Source organism: Lissotriton vulgaris, chromosome 8 (genome assembly GCF_964263255.1).
Source record: "Lissotriton vulgaris chromosome 8, aLisVul1.2, whole genome shotgun sequence".
Lineage (NCBI taxonomy): Eukaryota > Metazoa > Chordata > Amphibia > Caudata > Salamandridae > Lissotriton > Lissotriton vulgaris.
The window spans coordinates 276,826,797-276,850,970 of record NC_141696.1 but is presented as its reverse complement, the minus strand read 5'-3'; the positions used below and the strand labels follow the sequence as shown (position 1 = coordinate 276,850,970).

Here is a 24,174-nt window from a genome sequence, read left to right as displayed (position 1 = left end):
GCACCAGGCGAGGGTGGTGCTCCGGGATGGACTTGGCATGTACCATTTTGTCGTCACTCACGTTGATAACTCCAGGGAGGTCCTTGATAAGCTTGTGAATTACATTCTGGAATACCTCTGCGGCGCTGGATATTCAAAAGCTCAACCGAGTGTACCTGCGAAGTCCTACATCAGTGGAGAAGGTCGTAATGTTCCTGGATGCTTGATCAAGGACTAGTTGCTGGTATCCTGACCGTAGGTCGAGTTGCGAGAACCAACACGCCCCTGCCATTTCTCCGATCAAGTCATCAATCGTCTGGGTGATGTATCGCTCTCTTTTTATGGCTGCATTCGGCAGTCTCATGTCAAAACATATCCTGACGGCTCCAGGTTGCTTTGCTTTCCAAGCAAAAAAATTTGGGTATACCCAGGGTGTGGGACCAACACCTTCTCAATGATGCCCACCTGCTCCAACTTGAGCAGCTCCTGCTCCACCAACGGGCGTAGGTAAAAAGCCTCATGCCTGTGTCGCAGAGCCACGGGTTGTACTGGGTTGTCAATATGAAGGTGGACTTACTTACTTTTATACTTTCCAATGCCTTCAAAGACCGATGCAAACTCCTTGAGCATGTGCCGGATTGACTCCTGGTGTATTCCGAATGCAAATGATACGATGTCCAGGTCTTCAGCCATTAGGCATCCAAGGAGCATGCCTTGTCCATCCTTGGTGATGTACACAATGGAGCTGGCTGATTTGTCTTCATGTGTGATGGTAGTCTAACATTTTTCTTTCATTTCCAACGGCTGGTCTTGTCCGTACGCAAAGACCGTGATTTTGGTGGGCTGTAGAATGGGTGCTGGGTGCATGGATCTGTAGAGAGCGGCTGCCATTATATTAATGTTCGCTCTGGTGTCCACAACGGATGTGACCTCCTGTGCTCCCACCTGAATACGGCACTGGGGCAGACGCCTGGTCCTGTTCGACGTGGCTTCAATAATGTGCACCTTGTGAACTGCCTTTTCCTCCTCTTTATCATCGTCCATGTCACTCGACTCACCACCTCCATTGGGTACCGTAATAACTGCTTACTTGGGCTTTCGGTTTTGCTTGGAATGACATACCTTTTCAAAATGGTTGAATTGGCTGCAACCTGTGCATTTATTGCCCTTCACTGGACAATCAGCTGCTTTGTGAGGTGGACCACCACAGTACCCGCAGTATCGTTGACCCCTTTTGTGGGCCACTGGTGAACGGCTTTTTGCTGCGATGTTCCACTGGCTTTGTTGTCACCACATTTACCGGTTCCACTTTGACGGGTGACTGCAGCGCCGCCTCCATGTGCGCTGCCTAGGCATTGGACAGCTCTTTCGTGCATCCTAGATTTAAAATGTCTGCTAATGGCTTGCCCGACTCTTCTAATATTATTTCGCGAAGCTTCGTTGAGGTACACCCTTGGATAATTTGCCCACTAATCTCTTCCGTCTCATCTCTAAATCCACACGTGGATGCCAGGAGCTTGAGCCTGCCTTGGAATGTGTCAAGCGATTCTCCCCGTAGCTGCCTCGCTTGGCGAAAGATGAAGTGCTCGTAGTCCTAGTTGGCATTGTTTCAAAATGGCCGTTGAGTGCTTTGATGAGGGTCATGTGAGTCTTGGGTGTCGCCTCTACCAGAGTCTTCGTGGTGCGGTGAATGTCCTTCCCTCCTAAGTGGAGTAACATGGCCCTCTTCTGGTCTTTGTGCACTTTCATGGCCTCAAAGAATATGACGAGACGTTCTACCCATTCTTTCCATCTGGACGCCTGGGCAGAGGGAGCCCCCTCTACTACAAATGGCTCAATTAGGGGGATGGTGGACATGCTGAGCCTACGCTAGGCAGCCCGCTGTGGTGACATGACACTGCACCTCACAGTGTGTTCCTCCCCTGGATGAGGCAAAGATAAAGCCCAGAATCCTGCTGCTGGCCAAACTGTTGTCACTGTGTGGAGGCTAATCTCACTCCCACAGCACTTGTAGGCTGACAGGAAGTGGCTGAATCCATCTGGGAGTGACTTTACTGCTGCTAATGCCAGTTTGTGGTAAGCTGCTTCCCTGCAGCACTCTTAGGCATCCAGGGGCCACAGGAGTAGCATAATGTGTTGGAGCACGTTTGTGCGGCAGTCAGAATCCTTCTCTTGTAATGCGGGGGTAAAGCGCATGCACGCGACTTCCCCAGCCACGTGGACCTGGAGTGCACTGTCAGCGCCTGCGGGGACATGGTGAAGTTCAGTTCTCCTGCAGCGCGTAGTGCAGCTCTCGCCTCCAGCAACGGCGATGTGCCTAACCTGCTCGCTCAACACACTTCACTCACCAGGCGTTTTTATTGATGTGCCATCACGTGACCGGGACCATACCACACGGCCCAGTCACGATAGGGGTGTATCGGGATATTCCCCTATTGGGAATATATTCATGGGGCGCCCTCACTGTCGCAGCTGTTCACACCACATCAGCGACACTACAGACCGCAAGTTACTCTCCAAGAGCGGACAATACAGCACAAAGTGTAGAGCAGAAAAAGTTTTTAAGGGATTCATCTAGGGAGACCAATTAAGGGTGCTTTTTATTTTCTCCTTAATTACAAATGATTGTTCACAGCAATGGAGAAACAATTTGAAAACGAATGAAGACTTTCCAGCCCCCTTTGCAAGATAAATCTAAGCTGTCAGTTATAAGAATATTAGAAAAACTCTTCTTCTTTATGACATGACTCTACTACTAGGACTCTCTTCCAGAACTATGGAAGGCAATTTCCTTGCTTAACTCCACAAAGATATATGGACCCGGACCTCCTGGGATTAGCCTGCCCACTGCTTCTGGGATCAGGTTACTGTTGGGTGAGACATTGCTTAATTTAGAAAGAACTGCTGATGCTTAATTGATTGCAAAACAATGACTAGGTTTAGTAGCATAAACCCTGAAAAACTGCTCAGGTGATGGGTTCTTGTAAACCTGCCTTCATCCTCTTGAACTACGAAAACGTTCTAAAATATGCAATACTTTAACAACAAGCTGGCAAACAATTCCAGACACATTTTTTTATTCTTCAGCGGGCTTCAGCTTAAGTAAGCTTCTTTGCTGGGTCAAAGAGTTTGCATGACCAGAACACCTAGCTCCCCCGCTCTTCAAGTCTATTGCATCTGTGTTCCAATTCATATTTATTGCCATCAGATTGTGTGTCGATCTAATTTGCTGACATTAATTTTGACATCTTTTTTGAAGAAGGTATGACTTGTATGAAGTCAAAGTTTGACACTACAAGGAGGTGAAATCCAAATGAGTGAAAACGTAACTGCGTTTGACGGCAGAGAAATCAAGTTTAGTCTTACCAAGCACCTTCTCATTCTGGGAGCATTGGTCTGTCTGTGGGTCTGATTTACCAAAACTTTAAGCTACCCTCATCCTATCTCCACATTGGTTTCATCTAACCAATCTCTTGTCATGTCCTAAGGTAATACATACCAGACACCAATGAAGGGTCTGGACTCCAATCAGTAGGGCTGAGCCCCAAATAACCAATAAACCACAGGATGCCAGTACTGATATCGATTCGCCTCTTAACAATAGCACATTGAGATAACACAATGTAACCACAGGACCTCTGTTTCCATATAAGTTAATCAAAGTTTATTTATCAACATAATCATTTCTATGAATTCATGGATTTAATTGAAAAACATTAAAAACATTACTTTCACCACATTCACACTGAATCTTCTTTTTGACATACCTCCACCCACCGTCACTTCACTTCCATGCACATTCTATCCAATCAATACCAACATACTTTCACAATCATCCACTAATCCCACTCAACACACATTCCAGCAACCTACCACTCAACCCACTTCGGACAATTACAAAACAATACCAAATTCGAAAATGCAATTACAATAAAGGCCAAAGAAAAATAGATTCAAACATATACACTAATTTTTCAATCTTGAACATATTATATACATGCAATTGGCCATACACAGTGCTGTGTATGGTCAATTGTGTGTATATAATATGTTCAAGACTGAAAAATTAGTATGTAAGTTTTGACAATACAAAAATCGAAAATGCAATTAAAATAACGGCTAAAGAAAAATAGATTCACACATATACACTAATTTTTCAATCTTGAACATATTATATACACGCAATTGGCCATACACAGTGCTGTGTATGGCCAATTGTGTGTATATAATAGGTTGCTGGAAACATAAACATGCTAAATATTATTTTACGTTAAAATCGCATCTTCGATATTAGCATCTACACACGATGCCTCACATAGTAGTAGTTTGTTCTCTGTGTTGTCTGTTTATTCTTTCCTACAGACACTACTTACGCAGCAGAGTCACGTTTTTTCCGCTCACTACTGAAGCACCATATATCGAAGCCACTGATTAAGTGCCTGAGTTGGTCTTCTTTTACATGTGTGTGTCTACGTGTTTGTCTTGTCCACTTTTCCTTACAGGTACAAACCTAGAGGAAATCCCCCTCTAACAGTTACTGCACCTTAGCGAGTGCTTCACATAGGTAACGCATATAACACATATAGGATCATATACCAAGAGCTAAAGCAGCGATAATTTTACCGCCCTATTACCTAGCTGTTGCTAACACCAGTGAGCGACAGCTAGTAGGAGATAGCGATCATCTTGGGGCCCACTTTGCATGTCAGCGATAATTATCGCTAATAACATGCAAAGTGGGCGTGCCAAGATGTTAGCGACTGTAAACAGTCGCTAACATCGCTATCTCCTATTACCTACTTTTGGAAATATTTGCGCTAAGCGGGAACCTCTCCAAAAGCTAAGGCCTGCCCAGAGCAGTTCTTAGCCATGTTATCCAATGGTTGGTGGATAACATGGCTAAGAGCATTAGCTCGGTAATGCATGAATATCGCTGACTTTTCAGCGATATTCATGCATTTCGGCCGATATTTATCGCTTTTGAGATAAACATTGATAATAGCAAGGTTTATCTGCGATGAAAATCGGCGGAGCTCAGCGATAATATTATTGCAGCTAAGCCAACATAGCGATAATTATCACTAGTTGTTGGTAATATGCTCCACAGTTCCTATTATCAGCTCTCACACATAGCTCCTAAAGAAAGCCAGTTTCTAAATACGAGGCCTGGCTGAAACTAGTTGACCCCAAGTCCCTCTTACCCCGTCAAATAGCCTTGGTTTAACACTGCCAAGGGCCCATTAATAAATCATCCTTTGGACACTGGGACCCTTAGGACAGTTTTTAAACCTCACTCTTAACACCATCACTGCACACTCACCTAACACTTTCCGCTCCGCTGTGAACAGACGTTGCAGCACACCTGAGGCACACTCGGTGCCACGGTGGGGCCCGATGACGAAGCATGCCACCAACTAGGTTGGTGGGTGAGGACCTTCAAAAAAACTAATATGTTTTTCTGAAACGCACACAACATGAGCTTCATTAGTGTAGCTAGCTCCTATTGATCATTACTTACATTCCATGGGGATGTGAACTAGCTACCCCAGTTCCTCACTCTCCTTTGTGATACATACCCCAAACTGTCATTCCCCTTTGAAGACCAGTTGTGTTCCCCCACCCCCTTCCTGCTTTTAGGCTTCTGCAGCTAAAGTTCACCTCCTACAAGAAATCCATTGTCTATCCTAACTAATATTTAGATACCTCACCAGCCTCACCCAACATACAGTGTTGCAAAAATCGTAATTCTGAAGAGGAAGTCACAAAAATCTTTTTCATGTTTGAGATTGAAAAACAATCAATAGTTCTTTAAATGAGGCTGTCAAATAAATCTTAATATCTTTGCACACCTATTATTCCCTCCAGAAGTACTTCTTCCCTAGTGGATTTTGCTAAGTCTAACCTTCTCAGCTATATAAGATTTCTGTCTGTTCTAATTCCTTTATCTGTCCAGCGCCCACCAAGAAATGTATCTGCTCATATCTCACTGCAAACCAAAATTATTGTTCATCTTCCTGTTTTGAGTAAGACCTTACGAGCAGCGGGCGGCTGCCCAAACATAGCAGTTCATTTTACCACACTTTTCCTTAATTTTAAATATAGATTACATTTTATCCTTCTCTTTTTGCTTTCATATATTTAACTAAACATGACAATCAATTCTCCCATTTCAGAAATATATTTGAGGTTAACTTCACTCTCTGTGGTAACTGCTCCACTGCAACCTGTTTCCAATTCATTTTAGTGAAAACTGATTTACTGCTCCAGAATAAATGCTATCACTTAAAAAGTGTGCACCCACCCACTGAGTCCTTCAATAGCTCTTTATTTTTTAAATCAGGGAATGGATTTCAGAATAAACATGAGTTTCGCAGCACTTACGCTTCACAGCTGGCAACGCACAGTATGCATTCTTTAGAAACGTTTGACAATAGCTGAAAAAAGTTGATTTTTCCTCTTGGTTTTTAAATATGCCTAATAAGATTTATACACCGTAAAAGGCATCGAACTGCACTAATCCTATTTATTTTAGATTGTTCAACAAAATCCTGAACTAGCTTGTTCTGTTTTGCTTGTAAAATTATACCTACCACAACCTTCCAATTGCTCATTTGTATTGAATGTTTCATTTTATATTATTCTGTAATATAAATCTGAAGTATGCTTCTCAATAAATTGAAGATATCTTTGCCATATATAAGTATGATGGCATAATTCCTTTAAAAACATAACAACATGAGCATAAGGGAAGGGGGCTAGCAGATAAGACAATCTCTCATGTTTGAGATGCTTTTGCTATAGTCATACTCATATGTTGATCATAGCGGAGATAAATTCCTCGGGCCTCATTTATGAGGCTGTGCGTCACTTTTACACCGCCGGTGCGTCACTTTTTGTGACGCACCAGTGGCGTAAAAAAAGGGGCCTTGTTGCACCATATTTGCAAAGTGACGCATCTAGGTAGATGCGTCACTTTGTAAACCCCTGCGCCACATTATACCTGCGCCAGGTATAATGTATGCAAGGGGGGGTATTGACACAAGGAAGGGTCGTAGAAGTGACGCAGTGAAATCTATGAGATTTCACTGCGTCACTTTTAGGACGCCGTTGCGTCAAAATCTTGCGCCTGCTTCACAGCAGGCGTAAGACTGACGCAGGCCCTTTCACATGGGGCTTACCCCATGTGAAAGGACGCATTGCTGGAGTTGTGTCACTTTTGTGACACACCAGTAATGCGTCACTTTTGCGCTTACAGATACATCAGAAATACTGACGTATCTGTAACTCCTTGCGACATGATGCATCATACATTAAATATAACGCATCAGGAATGTCGCAAGGAGTGCGCACTGAGAAGTGACGCATCGCTGCTTTCACGCAGCGATGCGTCATTTCTCATAAATGAGGCCCCTGCTACTTAAAACTCACATCATATATAGGTAACATTTAGGGACTTTATTATCAGAGACGTACGCCACCAGAACATCTTTTTCTCGATGCTTCGGCGGCACAGGCCTCTCAATCATATCTATGAAACCACGCAAAGCCAGTTTGCATGGCTTTGCATGCCCTCATAGATATGAAGTAAGACAAAGCAATACAAGTTGCTACGCTTTTGATTTTTGATTTGATTTGGTTTTTGTATAGCGCTCTATCACTCCGAGGAGTATCTTGGCGCTGAATGTGAATTGTGTAAGCCTGAAAAAAAGAAACGGAGAAACGGAGGGGCAGAAGGTGAACGCTGCCTTACTCTGCAACAGGGAAGTATTCCATGGGTGTTGTGGTGGGTTCTGCCACGCAACACCCATGGAATTTGATGCTGCCCCAGATGTACTTAATTATGTACACCTGGAGCAGCACCAAAACCTAACGCCTCCACAGAGCAGGTGTAACAAGAAGAAATATTTTAGTTTCTCTTCATTTTTTCCTCTTTCCATGCACACATAGAATTTGAAAAACACTTCTGGGGATTGTTTTTGTGCAGGGAAGTTCCCCTTCCTGCACAAAATCAATTCTGCATGCAGCATTGTGCAAGGGTGCCTGCATTGGAGCCCAGCAGCAAACTGTACATCAGCGCAGGGGGAAAGGTGATGAATGTACGTTGTTTCACAAATACGGTGCATTCCTGCCCTTTCACACTGGTGCTGAGCAGCACAGCAAGACGACATAGGGGCTTATTTACATGCCCCTTGCACCGTCGGTACATCACTTTTTCTCCATGTTAAAAGTTACACACCAGCTGCGCATGGGGCTTGTAAATACGCCTCTTAGATATGCGAAGCTGCCCTACGTCAGTTCCTTGTAAAGGAGGGCCTTATTTTCAATCTCTCCGAATCAATACTTCATCCTGCTGCAAATGCAGATGTTCCAGTTGAAATATTTTCTAAATCCATGAATCTAGGCCCATTCCGCGTATTGACGTTTCCAACTTGCAAGGCATTACAAAGAGTGTACTTTTAGTAAGAATATTGTTTATGCACAACAATTTTAAAAGCAACTAAAAGTCAAAATCCAAACATTGGATATTGCTGCGGCTCAAGACTTCAGCTCCGTGGGGAAACAAAAGCTGTTTAAGTGCCTCGAGCAGAAACACATTCTAAAACGCACTGGTAAGCTGTTTGCAAAAGGTCAAACTATGAATAGTCCCAAACCGCATATAACTTGAGGAGGCATTTGAGACATTAACTTTAGTATTAAGAATTCATGAATAATAACGATTATATAGTTAGACTTATATGTTATTCCATTTGTTGTTTCTGATCACTAACTATTTGCCATTAATAATTGAAATTATAATGGTTAGAAAATGTCTATTTAAGATATTTTATGAGAAGAAAAAGCCCATGGTTAAGACTAATTGCAGAGTGCAAAGATAGCAAAGCAACTGGATGACTTTTATTGATGTGTTTGCCACTACTAAGCAGAGAAAGATGAAAGAGAAAGCGTTTAATGGCTGGAGGGTCTTAGAAACAGTGATATTGGTTTTAAAAATCACATTTCACCACATTTCCAGGGTAATTGCTCGACATATGCAGAAAAATGTGTTTGCATAAATAAATATTTCAGTGATGAATCAGGCAACAAATATGCACATTTACAGAAAAACATACATCTTAAAGAGTACTCCATAATTTAATTTCCATAATAATTTTGTTGTTGTACAGATAAGTTATGCAATTTCCTTACGGCCAAAACAAATGTAAAATATTCACTGCATAATAAAATATGATCAGTCTTTCTTTAGACGTTTTTTAACCTATCAAAATTTCTTCATGCTGCATAATATTTGCCAAAATGTTTGCTTCCTAAAAATGTCCAAAATATTTCCAAACTGTGCGCCTTCACATTACATTGAAAAGCCATGAATGCCAATTAACAAACCACTAATCATATAATGTAGTCTAAGTTTTAATCTCCGGAATTAAACAGTGGAGTGATGTGGCTCACTGGTTAGAGGCTGAAGAGGGCTGAAAGCCCGAAACCGATCCTTGGATGCTTGTTTTCAGTCCAGGGAGGACCTGGCTTGGCAGTTCGGGCTGGACTGTTCCCATGGGGCACAGGGTCAAGACTGATTTGCATATGGCTGGGTTCAAACAGGAATGGCAGGGTGAGCAAAAAAACGATGGATTAAGGCCCAGATCTCTGTACTGGGGTGAATGTATGACATTGTTCTGCATTCTGTCCATCACCTGTTGTTTTTTGCATATGTCACTGGTTAGAGGCGGCAGACCCGGAAGCAGAGGACGGCCCGGGACCAGGGTTCAATTCACGACACGGCAGGGTTGTGGACCAGGGTCAGCAGACTCGATAATTCTTGCCTCGGTCCCTACTCTAACCAGGGATCACACTCGGCAACTATGGGCATTAGCTTGCCTCATCTCCACAACCGCCCCCCACATACGCCGGGGATACCTGGTTTCACCTTGGAGATACCCAGTAGGGACCATCTCACAGGGAAAGCCAGGACGGGTTCCCCAGCGGTCTACAGCGTGGGGTGATTCATGCGCTTTACAAGACATCATTACATTACATACAGATTTACATTTCCCTAGTTAAATTATTGGTGGATAATAGGTATATTTTTTAGTATTGCTGCTTCTATTTTGTAAAGAATTTTGCTTCTTCTAGACAGTGGCGGCAGGCATTGTTCACGGGTGGAGTGTCAGGTGGCAACATCCGTGGGGGGTACAACGAGGGGGCAAATGGTGTGCAAGGTAATAAAAAAAATACGAATAAAATAAACACCTACTTTGCCGCGCCGGGTCCCACTCTCTGCTCTCCTTGTCGGACTTCTGAAGCACAGGAAGCAGCACAACAGGCTCCCCTGACCAATCACAACACTGCAATGTAATGTCATGTATGGTCAGCACCCGAGTTCCCCTGACCAATCGCAATGCTGCAATGCAGCGTTGTGATTGGTTTTGAGAATCCTGGTTTGACGCTCATCCAGGGAATGGGTGCCTGGGCATGTTCCCCATGCAGGCTGTAATGCAGCCTGCATAGATAACTGGGAAAGTGCGCATGACTGGCTTGGGAATCCCTAGAGGGCCAACCAAACAGTCATTGCACACTTAGGAGAGGGCAAACCACTCCTGCCCTGCTTCAAGAGCAGAGCAGCCTGGCCCACCCGCCCGCCTATCAGCAAACTAAGCACAACAGAAACATAAAATGATAATAGCTTAAAGTATTACCATTTTATGGTTCCTTTGTTGAACTGCTTAAAAGCAGTGGGGCGACTCTCCTCCGCCATAACAGAGGAGCCGCCATTGCTTCTAGATCTATATTTGTTTTGTAGGAAGATATAACACACTTTGCTGATCATGGCTACCTTTGCTGAAATTGCGCCTCAGGCAAATCCAAAAAATGGCTTCCTTGCTGCCCCTCCACCCCCTTCCCTCCTCTCTAACCAGGATTCCAACTTTAACCTTTTCTAACCACTGCATATAAGAGAAGATTTGTTTGCAGTTTTTTTATAATGTGAACTCGACCCAAAGATATTGGAAGGTTTTACAAGGGTATCAGTTGCATTAAACAAGGCCCCATTAATTTTTATTTGCAAGCAGGGGGAGACTACATGAGTTGTAAGAATCACACAATATTGAGCCAACACATAGATTTGAACTTGGTTCCCCAGTTTCAAATCCCGCAGCTCGAGCTGTAGTGCCATATCCTCTCCCTGATCACCTAATTATGTCTGTATTCCGTCCTACATATAGATACCTTTATGTTTATCTCTAGCTTGAGAAGATAGATTTTACCTTGCTATCTATGAGTGGATTTTGGACTTTTCACTTGCGGTCTATGAGTGGATGCTGGGGGGAGTGAGTTAAGGCGCAAGGTAACTGGCTGGTGACAAGGAGTTATGGAAAGTGTGAGACAATGTGTTGTTGGTTGAAGGGCTGAACCCCTACTCAAGCAAAAGCCACAATTCTTGCCTAGATGAACCAGAAAAAGGCACTGAATCACCCTAAGTTTATCCTTCAGGTAGCTTGGCACACTTGCAGTGAGGCTTAACTTTGAGGCAATGTGAGTATTTATGCAGCACTTAACCAGTACTAATTAAAAACACAACACAAAAAATCCGGCACTAGTTTAGAAAAATTGAGTGAATTATAATAAATGATTTGACACCAATACATTTAATATCCAACCAGTAGACTGGAGTTATGAATTGCTAAAGTTTGAAGTGTAAAATAGCACCATAAAGATCAAAGCACTAACAGTGGAGAAGTGTGGCTCACTGGTTAGAGCGGCAGACTCTGAAGCAGAGATCAGTCCCAGGACCAGGGTTCAAGTCCTGACGCGGCAGGGTCTTGGGCTCAATGTCCACGGACTCGATAATTCTCGCCTCGGCGCCTACTCTAATCATGGGTCCCATGCTGCAACTCTGGGCAATAGCTTGCTTAATCTTCACAACGGCCCCTACAACACTGGGATGCCTGGCTTCACCTTGGGGGTGCCCAGGAGGGGCATCTCACAGGGAGAGCCAGGAAGGGTTCCACAGAGTTATACAGCGCCGGGACGCCCTGATGGGGCAGCTGTGCGCTTTACAAAATACACTACGTTTACATTTACATTTACAACAGTGGACATCTAATCGCACAAGACCTGGCAAAAGAGGAAAGTTACCGCAACCGAAATGGAGCACTGTTCAGAAACATGAGTGGATCAGGCCCGGTCTATGCTTACCTTCGGACATAGAAGAATGTTTCAATACAAATGATTGAGGAGGTTAAGTTCAGAAGGCTAGCAGGTAGGAGGCGGTCCTCAGAGCACTTTTTGTCAGAAAAGTTATGTCCTAAGTTTTGGATTTGGGCTATCTGGGCACCTTTAGCACCAGTTCTAAGATTCCAGGACTCACTCAGGCTGGGTCCAGGTGCGGGTTCAAGATGGTTGCCACCTTTTCTTTCCCTGCGGCTCTGATCAGGATGCCACAGACCTAGCCCCTGGAGTTACTCTGGGAGTTGTGGGTTGAAGCAGAAAAGCACTAGGGCAGTCCTGTGAGGTCAGCAAGGCTGTTCTCTTGATGCAGCAGGGAAGTTATCTGAACTCTATCAATACTGGTCCTATTGGACTTCACAGCTTCCTTCAACAGCATCTCTCACGCAATCTTTATACAAAGGGTAGAAAATATTGGAGTAGGAGTCAACATGATTAACTGGCCAGCATTGTCCAAATAGAACCCCTAGCCTCCCGTAGTTCAATGGCCGACATAGCTACCACTAGGATAGCTTTCAATAAAGGTTTTCTTTAACCTTTCATAAATAAGGGGTTGTTTGGACTGGCGCAAGGTGCCCCTATAACTAGTGGACAGCATATACCAGGCCAACTTCTCACACTGCACTACATTATAGCTGTGTCAGGTATAATGTATGGAGGGTGGGCGCTCCCCTGCAAGAAAGGGTCGTTGGAGTGGTGCAGTAAAATCTATAAGATTTCACTGCGCTACTTCTAGGACAGCAATGCATCAAAAGCTTACACCATGGTGCAAAGGTGCCTGTGTTCCAGGCAGGATTGTTTTTGCACAGAAGGGGCTATCTTACTGCACAAAACAATTCTTAGATTCCTATTTCCCTTTCTATGTGTGTTGCAGAATGATGCACCCATGGAAAGAGGAACTAGTAAGGGGATAAAAAAGACATTTCTCAATGTTACGCCGGTAGGGATACCACATTTTGGGGCAACCCCATGTTTACAGTTCTTGGTAAATCTGGGTTTCTGTCCAAATCATTAGGTGGATGCATGGATACACCCATGCTCCACCCATGCAATGCCTGCTTGATGCAAGGTAACCCAAGGCAGAGTTTTGCGCTCCATTGCATTACTTTGTATTTATTAAACCAAACAAAGCTATTCACACTGGCTTTGCGTGCCTTAATGTCAGCAATAATATTATGTTCTCGCTATGTCATAAAAGTGAAGCAACCCCAGTGCAAAATCATAGAAAATCTGGGTCATGGGCTAAATCTTTGAAAAAGGGTTAAACACTGTGAAGCTAGTACTCACCATCTTAGTGGGCAGAGAAAATCCCTTTTAAGAACATTGGACTCTCACTGGACTCTCTTTTCATCATTCATTTAGCTACTTAATGTGGACAAACGTCCACAGTGTGTTTCAAACAATTTGACCTGACTTACTTCACATAATGCCTGCTGTTGGGAATCTACTTTCAGTAAATGTTCTACTGCTTCACCAGAGAGGTTACATGGAATAAAAGCTAGATATTGGAACATATGTAAGAATGTCTAAATCTGACATTCCTATCACAAGAATACAAAACAACAAAGAAACATATGGAAGTTTGTTACCAGTTTTTAAATGAGTGGCACTTGAATGTGTGTGTTTATATATTTTGGGTGTAAGCATGAAGTGTTAGAAAATAATTATGCAGTGATGTATATCACATAACTCCGTAGAACTTCATGAAATGCTGAGTGCATCCAAAATTGCATGTTGCAGAGCAGGTATTTGTCTTCTCCTCTGTGACAGAGATTCTGCTTTTGAAAAAAAGTGAAACATACTGGCTAGCAGGTGACATCTACATTTGCTGTTGTTTTACTGCTATACTGTCAGTGTTCCCTCAAGTGAATAATGTCTCAAAATGCTTTCTATTACTTACCTGTCCTTCAACAAACCCTGTGTCTTCTGGTTCGGAATAAAGGATTGAACTGGCACCTTGAGTTGTGATCTCAAAGACTAGGCCACTGCACCTGAATATATCCAGCCTGCTAAAACCATGAGAACCTGGCAGTAATTGGCCAATTTAGAGTTTGGGGCATGGGGTTTTACTCTGTCTGGACGATGGAGTAAAGTATTCCATTACCTTGACGGAGTCCCCATCTACCAGATTCTGAGATTTACGAACCCAGCAGATACCTCTAGCATGGGCAGGAATTGCATTTTGTTTTGCAAAACAAAAACCTAATGTGGGTTTTTGTTCTAAAAAATAACAAAAATAATGCCTCCCTCAAAATAGGATTGTCTCCCATGGCGAGGAGAGCATTTTGCTGTGATCACTGCCCCTCATCACAAGGTTTTACTAGGTAGTGACAGGCAGTGAAACCTGGCCATATGTTCACCTTATCTATATCTGGTAGGGGACAAATGGCCAAACCTTCGAGGACCTTAAGTCTCTGTCATCAATATCGTTTTTTATTTAATTTCTAATAGCAATTTAAAGCTTTCTTCCTAGATTTGTAGGGAAATATTGTGGGAAGTTAACTAAGTAATATTAATTACATTAATGTTTTCCCGGAGTTTTATATTGAGCAAACTTGACCAGAAGTTATCAAGTATCAGAGCGCTTTAAATGAGCACCAGTTGTATTACAGGACACATTCATTTTTTTGTTAGCCACAGGCAGATTAATTGATTTGCCCAGAATCACAGGATGTTGAGCGTCGTTGTCGAGACTCGAACCCGGTTCCCCAGATTCGAGGTCGACCGTCCTAGCAGTTAGGCCAGATCTTCTTCACATTCACATCCTCTCTTCATTAATAATCAATTACTTTTTTATTCATTATTTATATTGTGTAAAATTGTATTTTTTGTTACATGTGAGGTGCAGGCTGCTGGCTTTGTAGGGGTATAGGGTAGGAAGTTAAGGGGTAATTAGTAAACAATTAATTATTAATTTATTATGAACTTCTTTATTATTGATTATGTGAATTCTTAAATAATGTTATATATTAGTTACATTTTAGGTGTGGGATATTGGGTTTAAAGGGATATAGGGTGTGAATTTAATTTAGTTATAATTAATTCTCAATTATTTATTTATTAATAATTATTTAATTAATAATTATGTACATTATTTAATATTGAATTACTTTATCTTATATTTTAGTTGAGGGTTGCTGGGTTTGTAGCTGTATATGGTGGGACAGTAAATAATTAATTTACAAATAATTATGTATTGTTAATTTATTAATTGATTATCAATTATGTAAATTGTGTTATACTTATTTTTTTGCTATTTTTTTATAGTTGACAATTAAATATTACATTTATTAATAATCATGTAAATTATTTAATTTATTACCTACTGGCGGTCGCCAGTAGGCAGATATAGTTAGGACCTAGTTTTCAAAGGAAATCCAAAACATTCTATTTGGAATAACTTTGACGCTGGTGGACGAATCTTCGTGAAATTCTCCAAAAAAATGGCCTGCTCCATTTCACTCCTTCCATGGAAGTTTGGGGGTGATTTATCAAGTGTGGGCCGAGAAAAAACGGTGGTCCTAAAACATGTTTTCCCCATGCTATTTTCCATAGGACATTTAGCCAGGGCTACAGCCCGAACGGCTGAACGGAATTACACCAAATTTGGCAAAAAGGTAGAGTTAAGTTTGTAGATTGTGCTTTTTTTTATATGGTGTAAATCTGTTCAGTAGGTTCTGAGAAAATCAAAAGTAAAATCATAGTGATATCTAGAGACAAAGTACAATACTCTGTACTGTACTCTGTACTGTTCTCTGTACCTTCACGAGCACAAGCTGCATGTTCATTGGCTGTCAACTGTCTGTCAAACGCTCCAAACCAGGAAGTGTTGGCAGCCATCTTGTGCCTCAGTAGAACTGAGGCACCTGAAAGCAGTGAAACAAACAAGCAAAACACGAAAAGGGGGCTGGGTAGAAACACCCTGACCCCCTAGGCCTGCTCAGGGGGTCCCACATGGTGTAGGAAGTACCGTACTCTGTACTGTATGTGTATATATATATATATATATATATATATATATATATATATATATATATATACATATATGACATCAACAACGAACAAATGGTGGATTTGCTTTGTATGATCAGCACATCATAAAAAAATGTTTCCCTTGTTAAGAGTTCATATGGTATAGGTTTGATACACTTTGTGGGAGTGCTCATCCGGTATTGTGTTTATCCACCTTGTAGCACCAATCCACGATATCCTACTCACTCGAGGTGAGGCAGAGTATCATAAGCAAATTATAAAGAAATACCAGTACACATCCCTTCTAGTTGCTATTATCCAATTGGCATCCAGCCACGACAATCCAATATTTTCACCCTCCTTGCCATCCACAAATAAACATGCACAATGTTCGTTAATGTTCAATGTCCATTTATTATTCATTTCTTTCTTTTGCCCCACCGTCACAGCCGACGCGCGTTTCGCCCTCCGCAGGCTTTTTCAAGGCAAGAATATAGTATGGTGAGCAGAATTTATTCACAAGGGTCAACACTAGTCGTAGAGCCTGTTGAACATTATTCCTTTAAGCCTTTTGCTTTGTGCACCATAAAGTTGTCAGTACAAAGCATGTGTGGATAGTCCATTCATGTGTCAGTACACGAGTTACTGAGCGCTATCTGGAGCCTTGATAAGTTCCATCGCCATAGCGCATTACTTTGGCATTCGTAAGGAGTCCTTACGAACGTCAAAGTAATGCGCTATGGCGATGGAACTTATGGAACTTATCAAGGCTCTAGATAGCGCTCAGTAACTCGTGTATTGACACATGAATGGACTATCCACACATGCTTTGTACTGACAACTTTCAGGTCCACAGTCCGAACGGCTGAACGGAATTGCACCAAATTTGGCAAAAAAGTAGAGTTTGGTTCCCAGATTGGGCTTTTTGTTACATGGTGTAAATCCGTTCAGTAGTTCCTGAGAAAATCAAAAGTAAATTCATAGTGATATCTAGAGACAAAGTACCATACTCTGTACTGTACTCTGTACCTTCCCAAGCACGAGCTGCATGGTCATTGGCTGTCAACTGTCAGTCAACACTCCAAATCAGGAAGTGTTGGCAGCCATCTTGTGCCTCGGTAGAACCGAGGCACAAGAAAGCAGTGAAACAAACGTGCAAAACACAAAACGGGGACAGGGTAGAAACACCCTGACCCTCTAGGCCTGCTCAGGGGGTCCCACAAGGACCCCCAATGCCAAAAAAAGATATCATATTTTTTTAATTGTGGGGTACAAAGTACCTTACTCTGTACTGTACTCTGTACTGTACTCTTTACTGTACTGTACTCTTTACCTTCCCGAGCACGAGCTGCATGGTCATTGGCTGTCAACTGTCTGTGAACACTCCAAACCAGGAAGTGTTGGCGGCCTTCTTGTGCCTTAACTTGTTAACAACTGTGAATATTAGTTATATTTTAGGTATGGGCTGTTGGGTTTATTGGTATGAAGGGTTGAAATTTAATTAAGTATTAAATAATTATCAATTAAAGTCATGAGACTTTTGTGACCGTCCTGCAAGAGCATAACTTAAAAAATGGAGGCCTGTGATTGGTCTAGAGGCCCATTTTTCCCATCAGCCTTCACGCTGCTGCAGGAGCAAGAGGCTCCCAGGAGTCAAGCAAGAGCGAGTGTTCTGATTGGCTGGCTTTTGGATTTTTTTAAATTAAATTGCTGCCATTACTGTTTACTGTGAAAAATTGGAGGTAAAATAATATTATTGTCCCATTTTTACAATCTCGCTGGACTCTCCCAGGATTGTGAATAGTAAAAAGGAGTAAAGGAGTTCTCAATACACTCTAATAGTGGGAAAGCATATTGCGGTCCTTGGGTTTGAGAAGAACTGTGTACAGTGATGATTAGAAGGTTAGTTCATTTTCTTTTACATTACGATCTTGTGAGACTCTTGCAGGATCGTGAAAAGTATGGAGTAGGTGAAGTTTGAATACACTCTGGCATGCACATTTGTAACTGTATGAAGGAGTCCCACTGATGTCTATCCGAGTCTACTATTTATGGCCATTGGCTTTGGAAGAGTTGCGAGTAGAGTAAAGGCTCTTAACTACACACACCCATCATCTGAGAGAAAGGTAAGAAACGAGAGGTCAGTCCATCCACACACTCTACTATGCACACCCGACATCTGAGAGAGAAGTCCAACAGGTGAGCCCAGTCCCTCTCCACACTCTACTGTGCACACCTGTCATTACAGAGAGAGGACTCAGCAGAGAGGTTAGTCCCTCCACAACGCCATCATCTGAGAGTGTGGTGTGAAAAGAAAGGCCAGTCCCTCCCCATGGCAAATTACCCATAGTTATCATTTGAGAGGGTCCCCAAACCCTACTATGCATATTCTTCATCTGAGAGACAGGTCTGAAAGAAGAGGTCAATCTACCCACACACCCTACTACGCACATCCATAATCTGAGCGAGAGGTCTGAAAGGAGAGGCCAGTCCATCTACACACCCTACTATGCACACCCCTCATCTGAGAGAGAAGTGAGAAAGGACAGACCAGTCGATCCACACACCCTACTATGTATACCCATCAATTGAAAGGGGGAGGTTTGAAGGAGAGGCCAGTTCATCCACACACCCTTCTACACACACCTGTCATCTGAGAGAAAGGTCTAAAAAGAGAAACCAGTCCCTCCTCACACCATACTACATACACCCATCACCTGTGAGCCGGGTCTGAATGGTGACACCAGTCCCTTCCCACACCAAACTACACACACACATTATCTGAGAGAGGGGTTTGAAAGGAGAGGCCAGTCCAACTGAACACCCTAATATGCACACCCATCACCTGAGAGAGTTTTGAAAGTAGAGCTGAGTCCCTCTCTGCACCCTACTATGCACACCTGTCATCTGAGAGGGGTCTCAGTAGATAGGCTAGTCCCTCCACACACCCTACTATGCATGCCATTGTTTGAGACAGTGGTCTCAGCGGAGAGGGGAGTCCCTCCCCACACCCCACAACCAGCGCCTATAATCCAAGACAGAGATCTCAGTGGAGAGGTCAGTCCCTCTCCACACCCTACTGTGGACACCTATCACCTAAATGATGTGTGCACCAGGATATATTCTTCATCATTCCTCCATACAATCACAGAAAAAAAAATGTATTTACTTTTAAATAATGTCACTAAACAAAATCAAGGGTTAAAGTAGCGTTATAGTCAGGTGTAATAAAAAAGATTTATTTTCATTTTTTTTTAAACTTAGAAATTCACTGAAAAAAATGAAAGGTTAAAGTTCCATTGTAGTTAGATACATTTCTCAGTGACAAAATTAATGTTATGAACTACAAAAACACAGAAATTCACCAGTTATAGTTGCCAGTGCAGGCGATAGCTTTCACCCCGCCAAGCGCTGCTCATGATCTGACATATGACATCACTCATGACATGTTGTATGACATCGTTTATGACATCTCAAATGGCATCATTGCTGATATCACTGATGACATCACCGATGAGATCATCCAAACTTCATTTTCCTGTACATTGATCTATAAATTACTAGAGCATTAAAGGCCTGATAGTAAGCACAACATAGCCCAGGAGAATATCAGTGATCATTACTGCCATCACAGATACAACTCTGACTTGTAGAAAGCATGGATTATGTGCAACATTGAACCTATACCATACACTTTACATCTAATGTAGTTTACCTGAACAATCAACCACAGATACATGGGAAACCCTAATTGAGTACGGTGTTCAATCTGCATACAACACCCTACAGAAAGACAAGTTCTTAGAAATGGTTAATGTCAGTTCCAAAACAAATGACCTACTACAGAGAGCTTTTATCTGTATCAAACCTCCACTTTGTTTGCAAACAGTTTAACTTTCATGAGAAATACTCCACATAGTATTAATACGTATCTGCTAAGAGTGTGCACTCTATGCAACAGTTGTCAATAAAGACACCATTTGCTACAAATGGTCAAGATCTGAAGGTGCTAAACAAAATACCACCTGCACCCTTCATTTTGTGGTAAAAACCTTACAGATAGCCCATCTTCTCAAGCAAAATAAGCACAGAGGTTAGTACCTGTTGCACACAGCCCTCTATGTTAATTACAAATTGTCATGCTGACACGCTTCTGTCGAATAACTCAAGGCAGCTTACAAAAGTTAATATGTACTATGTAGAACCTTACTCTTATTGTAATCTTTTTTCTGCAGAATCAAAAAACATGTGTTGAACATAATGAACCCAAGTTAACTGTCACCTGCACACAGGGTTACTCATGAATAAAACGAATTATGATATGTTAAACACCTTTACACATCTCTAGTGCATTAGGACGACATGTGTTTTGTAAACTCCTACACACATTAGCTGGACCCCGGCTGTACAAAATTAGGAAGACAAGTAATGCGTACTTGCCACTATGTAAACTATAAAACAGATGAGCACAGTCATAGGATGATGTCATCTGTGATCTCATGAGTGATGTCATGAGTGATATCATAAATGGGGCTATACGCATTGCATACCGGGGGAGCAATCTATCGTTAGCACCGATAACTACAACTGGTGAATTTCAGTGTTTCTTTTTGTTCAGAAAATCATTGTTGTCACTGAGAACTTCACCTCACTATAACGTTACTTTAATCTTTGTTATAGTGAATAAGGTGTATATATTATATAAAAATGCTTTTTATAGTAATAAATCAATTTAAAAACGAACCCTAAAAAATGTAATATAATCTAAAACATATATTTTTAATAATAGTGTTATAATATATACATATATATAAACCTACACACATATATGTGTGTGTGTTTATTTAAGTAAATATGTATATGTAGTATTAAATATTTACATTTAAATCATATTAATTTTACCTTCTACTATATTAAACTACATATTAAAAAAACATATTTTTCCATAATATTAGTGTGAAACAATATTTATTTTCCAAATGTTTGTACTTATAATTATAAATACGGCAAACAATATTTTTGTAATCTATATTTTTGTTTCACAATATTGTTGTTTTCGAATATTCTGTCAGTGATCTGCTTATAGTACTTTCTTCCTTCCTCCCTCAATGCAGAAAAAAAATGCAAATTTAGGAAATTTCAAATCTCTAAACTTATCAGGCAGGCTCCACGACTTATATTGTAGACTGTGTATTATTAAGGGTTCTTCCCTGCTAATTAACCTTCTGTCTAGCTTTCTGAAATTATTTGCTTTATGTCATTTGAATACCCTCTGGGCTAAGTCGGTGCTAAACAAATATATTAAATAGACATAACACTAAATTATTAATGTAGGAACTAAACAACAAAGTGTTGAACTTGGAGTGAGGGGAACTAGGAAGGGAACTGCAAGAGAAGAGTGCAAACTTCTCAATGTTTATCTGGCATGTGGTTCTGGTAATCAGTTTACATCTGAATGAGATTTTACTTAAAAAGCTGCATCTTTGGGCTGTTCCAAAAGTGAAGGAAATTTTCAGAGTGACACACTGATGAAGTCCCAGAACCTCAATGGGTAGAAAGAGAAGTCCTGACTTTAAGTGGTCTCTTATTCTGGTTATGTTGTTGCTGTAGATGCGTTATAAATGACTGGAACATGGCATCTTGCTTAGCATGCATGCAGGGGTTTTAGAACTACTCACCCCGATTGTGGTGGAACTGAGGTTGCAGACTATTTGAAAAGACAGAATGAGCCAGTGAAAGTTCTCAAGGGGTGGAAGGGACAATTCGAAATTTCGTCTATTATTTGATTGATCCTGTTCATGGTCTAGTGGATCACAGACCCTAATGGACAGTGTAGGTTGGGATATTCATGAACAAGAAATGGCATTTTCTGATATGCTACTGCATTTTTTTGATGGGTGGTGTTGTTCTTTAAAATCTATGCCTACCTGATCAGTCCAATCTAAGCATAAAGTAGGATTACAGGTACTAATGAACATGGATAAGCAGTTAATGTCAGTATGTTGCTGTGAGTGTGAATCAGCAGGATGCTATATGGCTTGGTGTTGGCAGTGCCCTCGCATCAAGAAAGGGCTTCCTCATGATCTTGTTATTTAAACTTTATTTAAATCTTCAAAGATTCATACAGACAAACAGTACAGAGTAGTTTAATCTATGACATACATAGCAAAGCCCCCTGTATTACATATCATATGCCTCCACAATTAGATCACAGAATAAGGAATAGCAACAAGTAAGAGAATGGTAGCAACATCTGAAACTGATCATGACAATTCTAATCATCTCTGAGGCACAAAAAGAAACATTTATAGGATAGGATAATATTTATAAAGAGCAATTATACCAGCAGGTGTCAAGGCGCGGAACGGACGGGGGAGAAGTGACAACATCCAGCTAAGAAGCAAATAGCCAAGTTTTAAAAAGTTACCGGAAGGGAGTCTGACTTGGAAATGGAAGGGGGCAAGGAGTTCCAGAGTTTGGTGGCTGCCACAGAAAAGGAGTGACTGCTCCCTCTCACACAAAACCCGGCACCCTGCCTTCAGGAATGATAAGGCCTGCCATAGGGGTATGTGTAGTGATTTAAGGTAGATATAGGTAACCTATACCTAAGTAAGGGGTGCATGCACCACCTTACCCAGGCTGCAGTATGGTGTCATTTTGGAAGACTTCCCAGGGGTGGTACAATACATGCTGCAGCCCCTGGTAGACCTCTGGGGTACCTATGTCCTTAGTACCTAGTGTACCATGTACTAGGGACTCACACGGGTACCCAGTAACCAGAGTGGACTGTACCTATAGTACATGGAATCAATTTAGAGAGGAAAGCAGATAGGCTGGGGCCCTGAATAGCAGGATCCCAGCCAAACTAAGTCAAAACCCCCCAAAACACCAGGACAAAAGTGGGGACAACCATGTAGTCAGATTCCGACTTCCTACACGCAGAGGTTTACGAAGTGACGCATCTGCCTAGATGCGTAATTTCATAAATATGGCACAATATGGCGCATTATTTACGCCGCTGATGTGTCACAAAAAGTGATACAACGGCAGCGCAAAATGGACAGTGGGGGCTCATACATAAGCCCCTATTAATGTTGCAGATCAAGCAGATGCTTGTTATCTCTTTTTCACCATTTCAGCCTTGTAGATGAGGGGTACGCGTAAGAAGATGACTAAGCAAAAGTAAAGTGTTTTGTAAGAGGGCCACCATTTCAGCAAGTGCCCAGTCAATTTTAAATCAGGTGACAGTTTTGTTTATTTTTATTTTCCTTGTACTCATGAAGTTCATCATGCAGCTGGCAGCTGCTTCGGACCCATGCATCTGAATGGATGGAAGCAACCTAATCATGGATGTTTTGTTCAAGGATTAAATACTTGAAGTGCTTGTATCTCTGGAAACAAAGCTCTGGTACCTGAGAATGGAAACCACTGCAACATGTGTAAATGAACATCATAGGTCTGAAAGCAGAACACGATTCAACTAGAAGCCAGTAACGCATGATCAAAGTATGTGTGATGCAAAACAAGCTGTGGCCAAAGCAAGCTGTGGCATTGAGGCCATCTACCATTACTCTCGCCAAAAAAAGCTTTACTTACCCTAGTCCTAATCGATGACACACATCATTTGAAATCTGTGTAGACCAAAAGTCTGCACAAGTAATGTACCAGTCATTCTTGACCTTGAACTGAATTATTCCATTGGTGCTTGAAGATCCATGGAGCAGACGAACTGCAGTGGAAAAGAGATACACAACCCATCATTATCGAAATATTGTTTGATATTAGACCAAGTTTGTTTCAGTTCACGTTTCGTAGTCCCAGGCTTTTTTCTCAATCCCAAATTATGCTAATGAAACAAAAGGTAGAGGAATACAATGCAAATTAAATTTTAAGATAAGCTTAAAGCTGTCATTGAGACCAAGGTCTCCTCTGTTGCTCTATACCACATCTGTAATAGAGGATGTGAAAGTCACTTTACTTTGCACTCCCCTACCATCTACTTAA

The 24,174-nt window shown here is 41.8% G+C and overlaps 1 protein-coding gene across 1 annotated transcript in view; it reads right to left on the bottom strand.

Annotated features, from left to right (window-relative positions):
• The window catches only part of TMPRSS15 (transmembrane serine protease 15), a 1,377,509-nt gene that overhangs the window by 431,128 nt on the left and 922,207 nt on the right, over nucleotides 1-24,174 (bottom strand). The window contains exon 18 of the mRNA XM_086934040.1: nucleotides 23,767-23,899. Coding sequence (XP_086790166.1) covers nucleotides 23,767-23,899 — 133 coding nt within the window. The remainder of the gene's footprint in view (nucleotides 1-23,766; nucleotides 23,900-24,174) is intronic.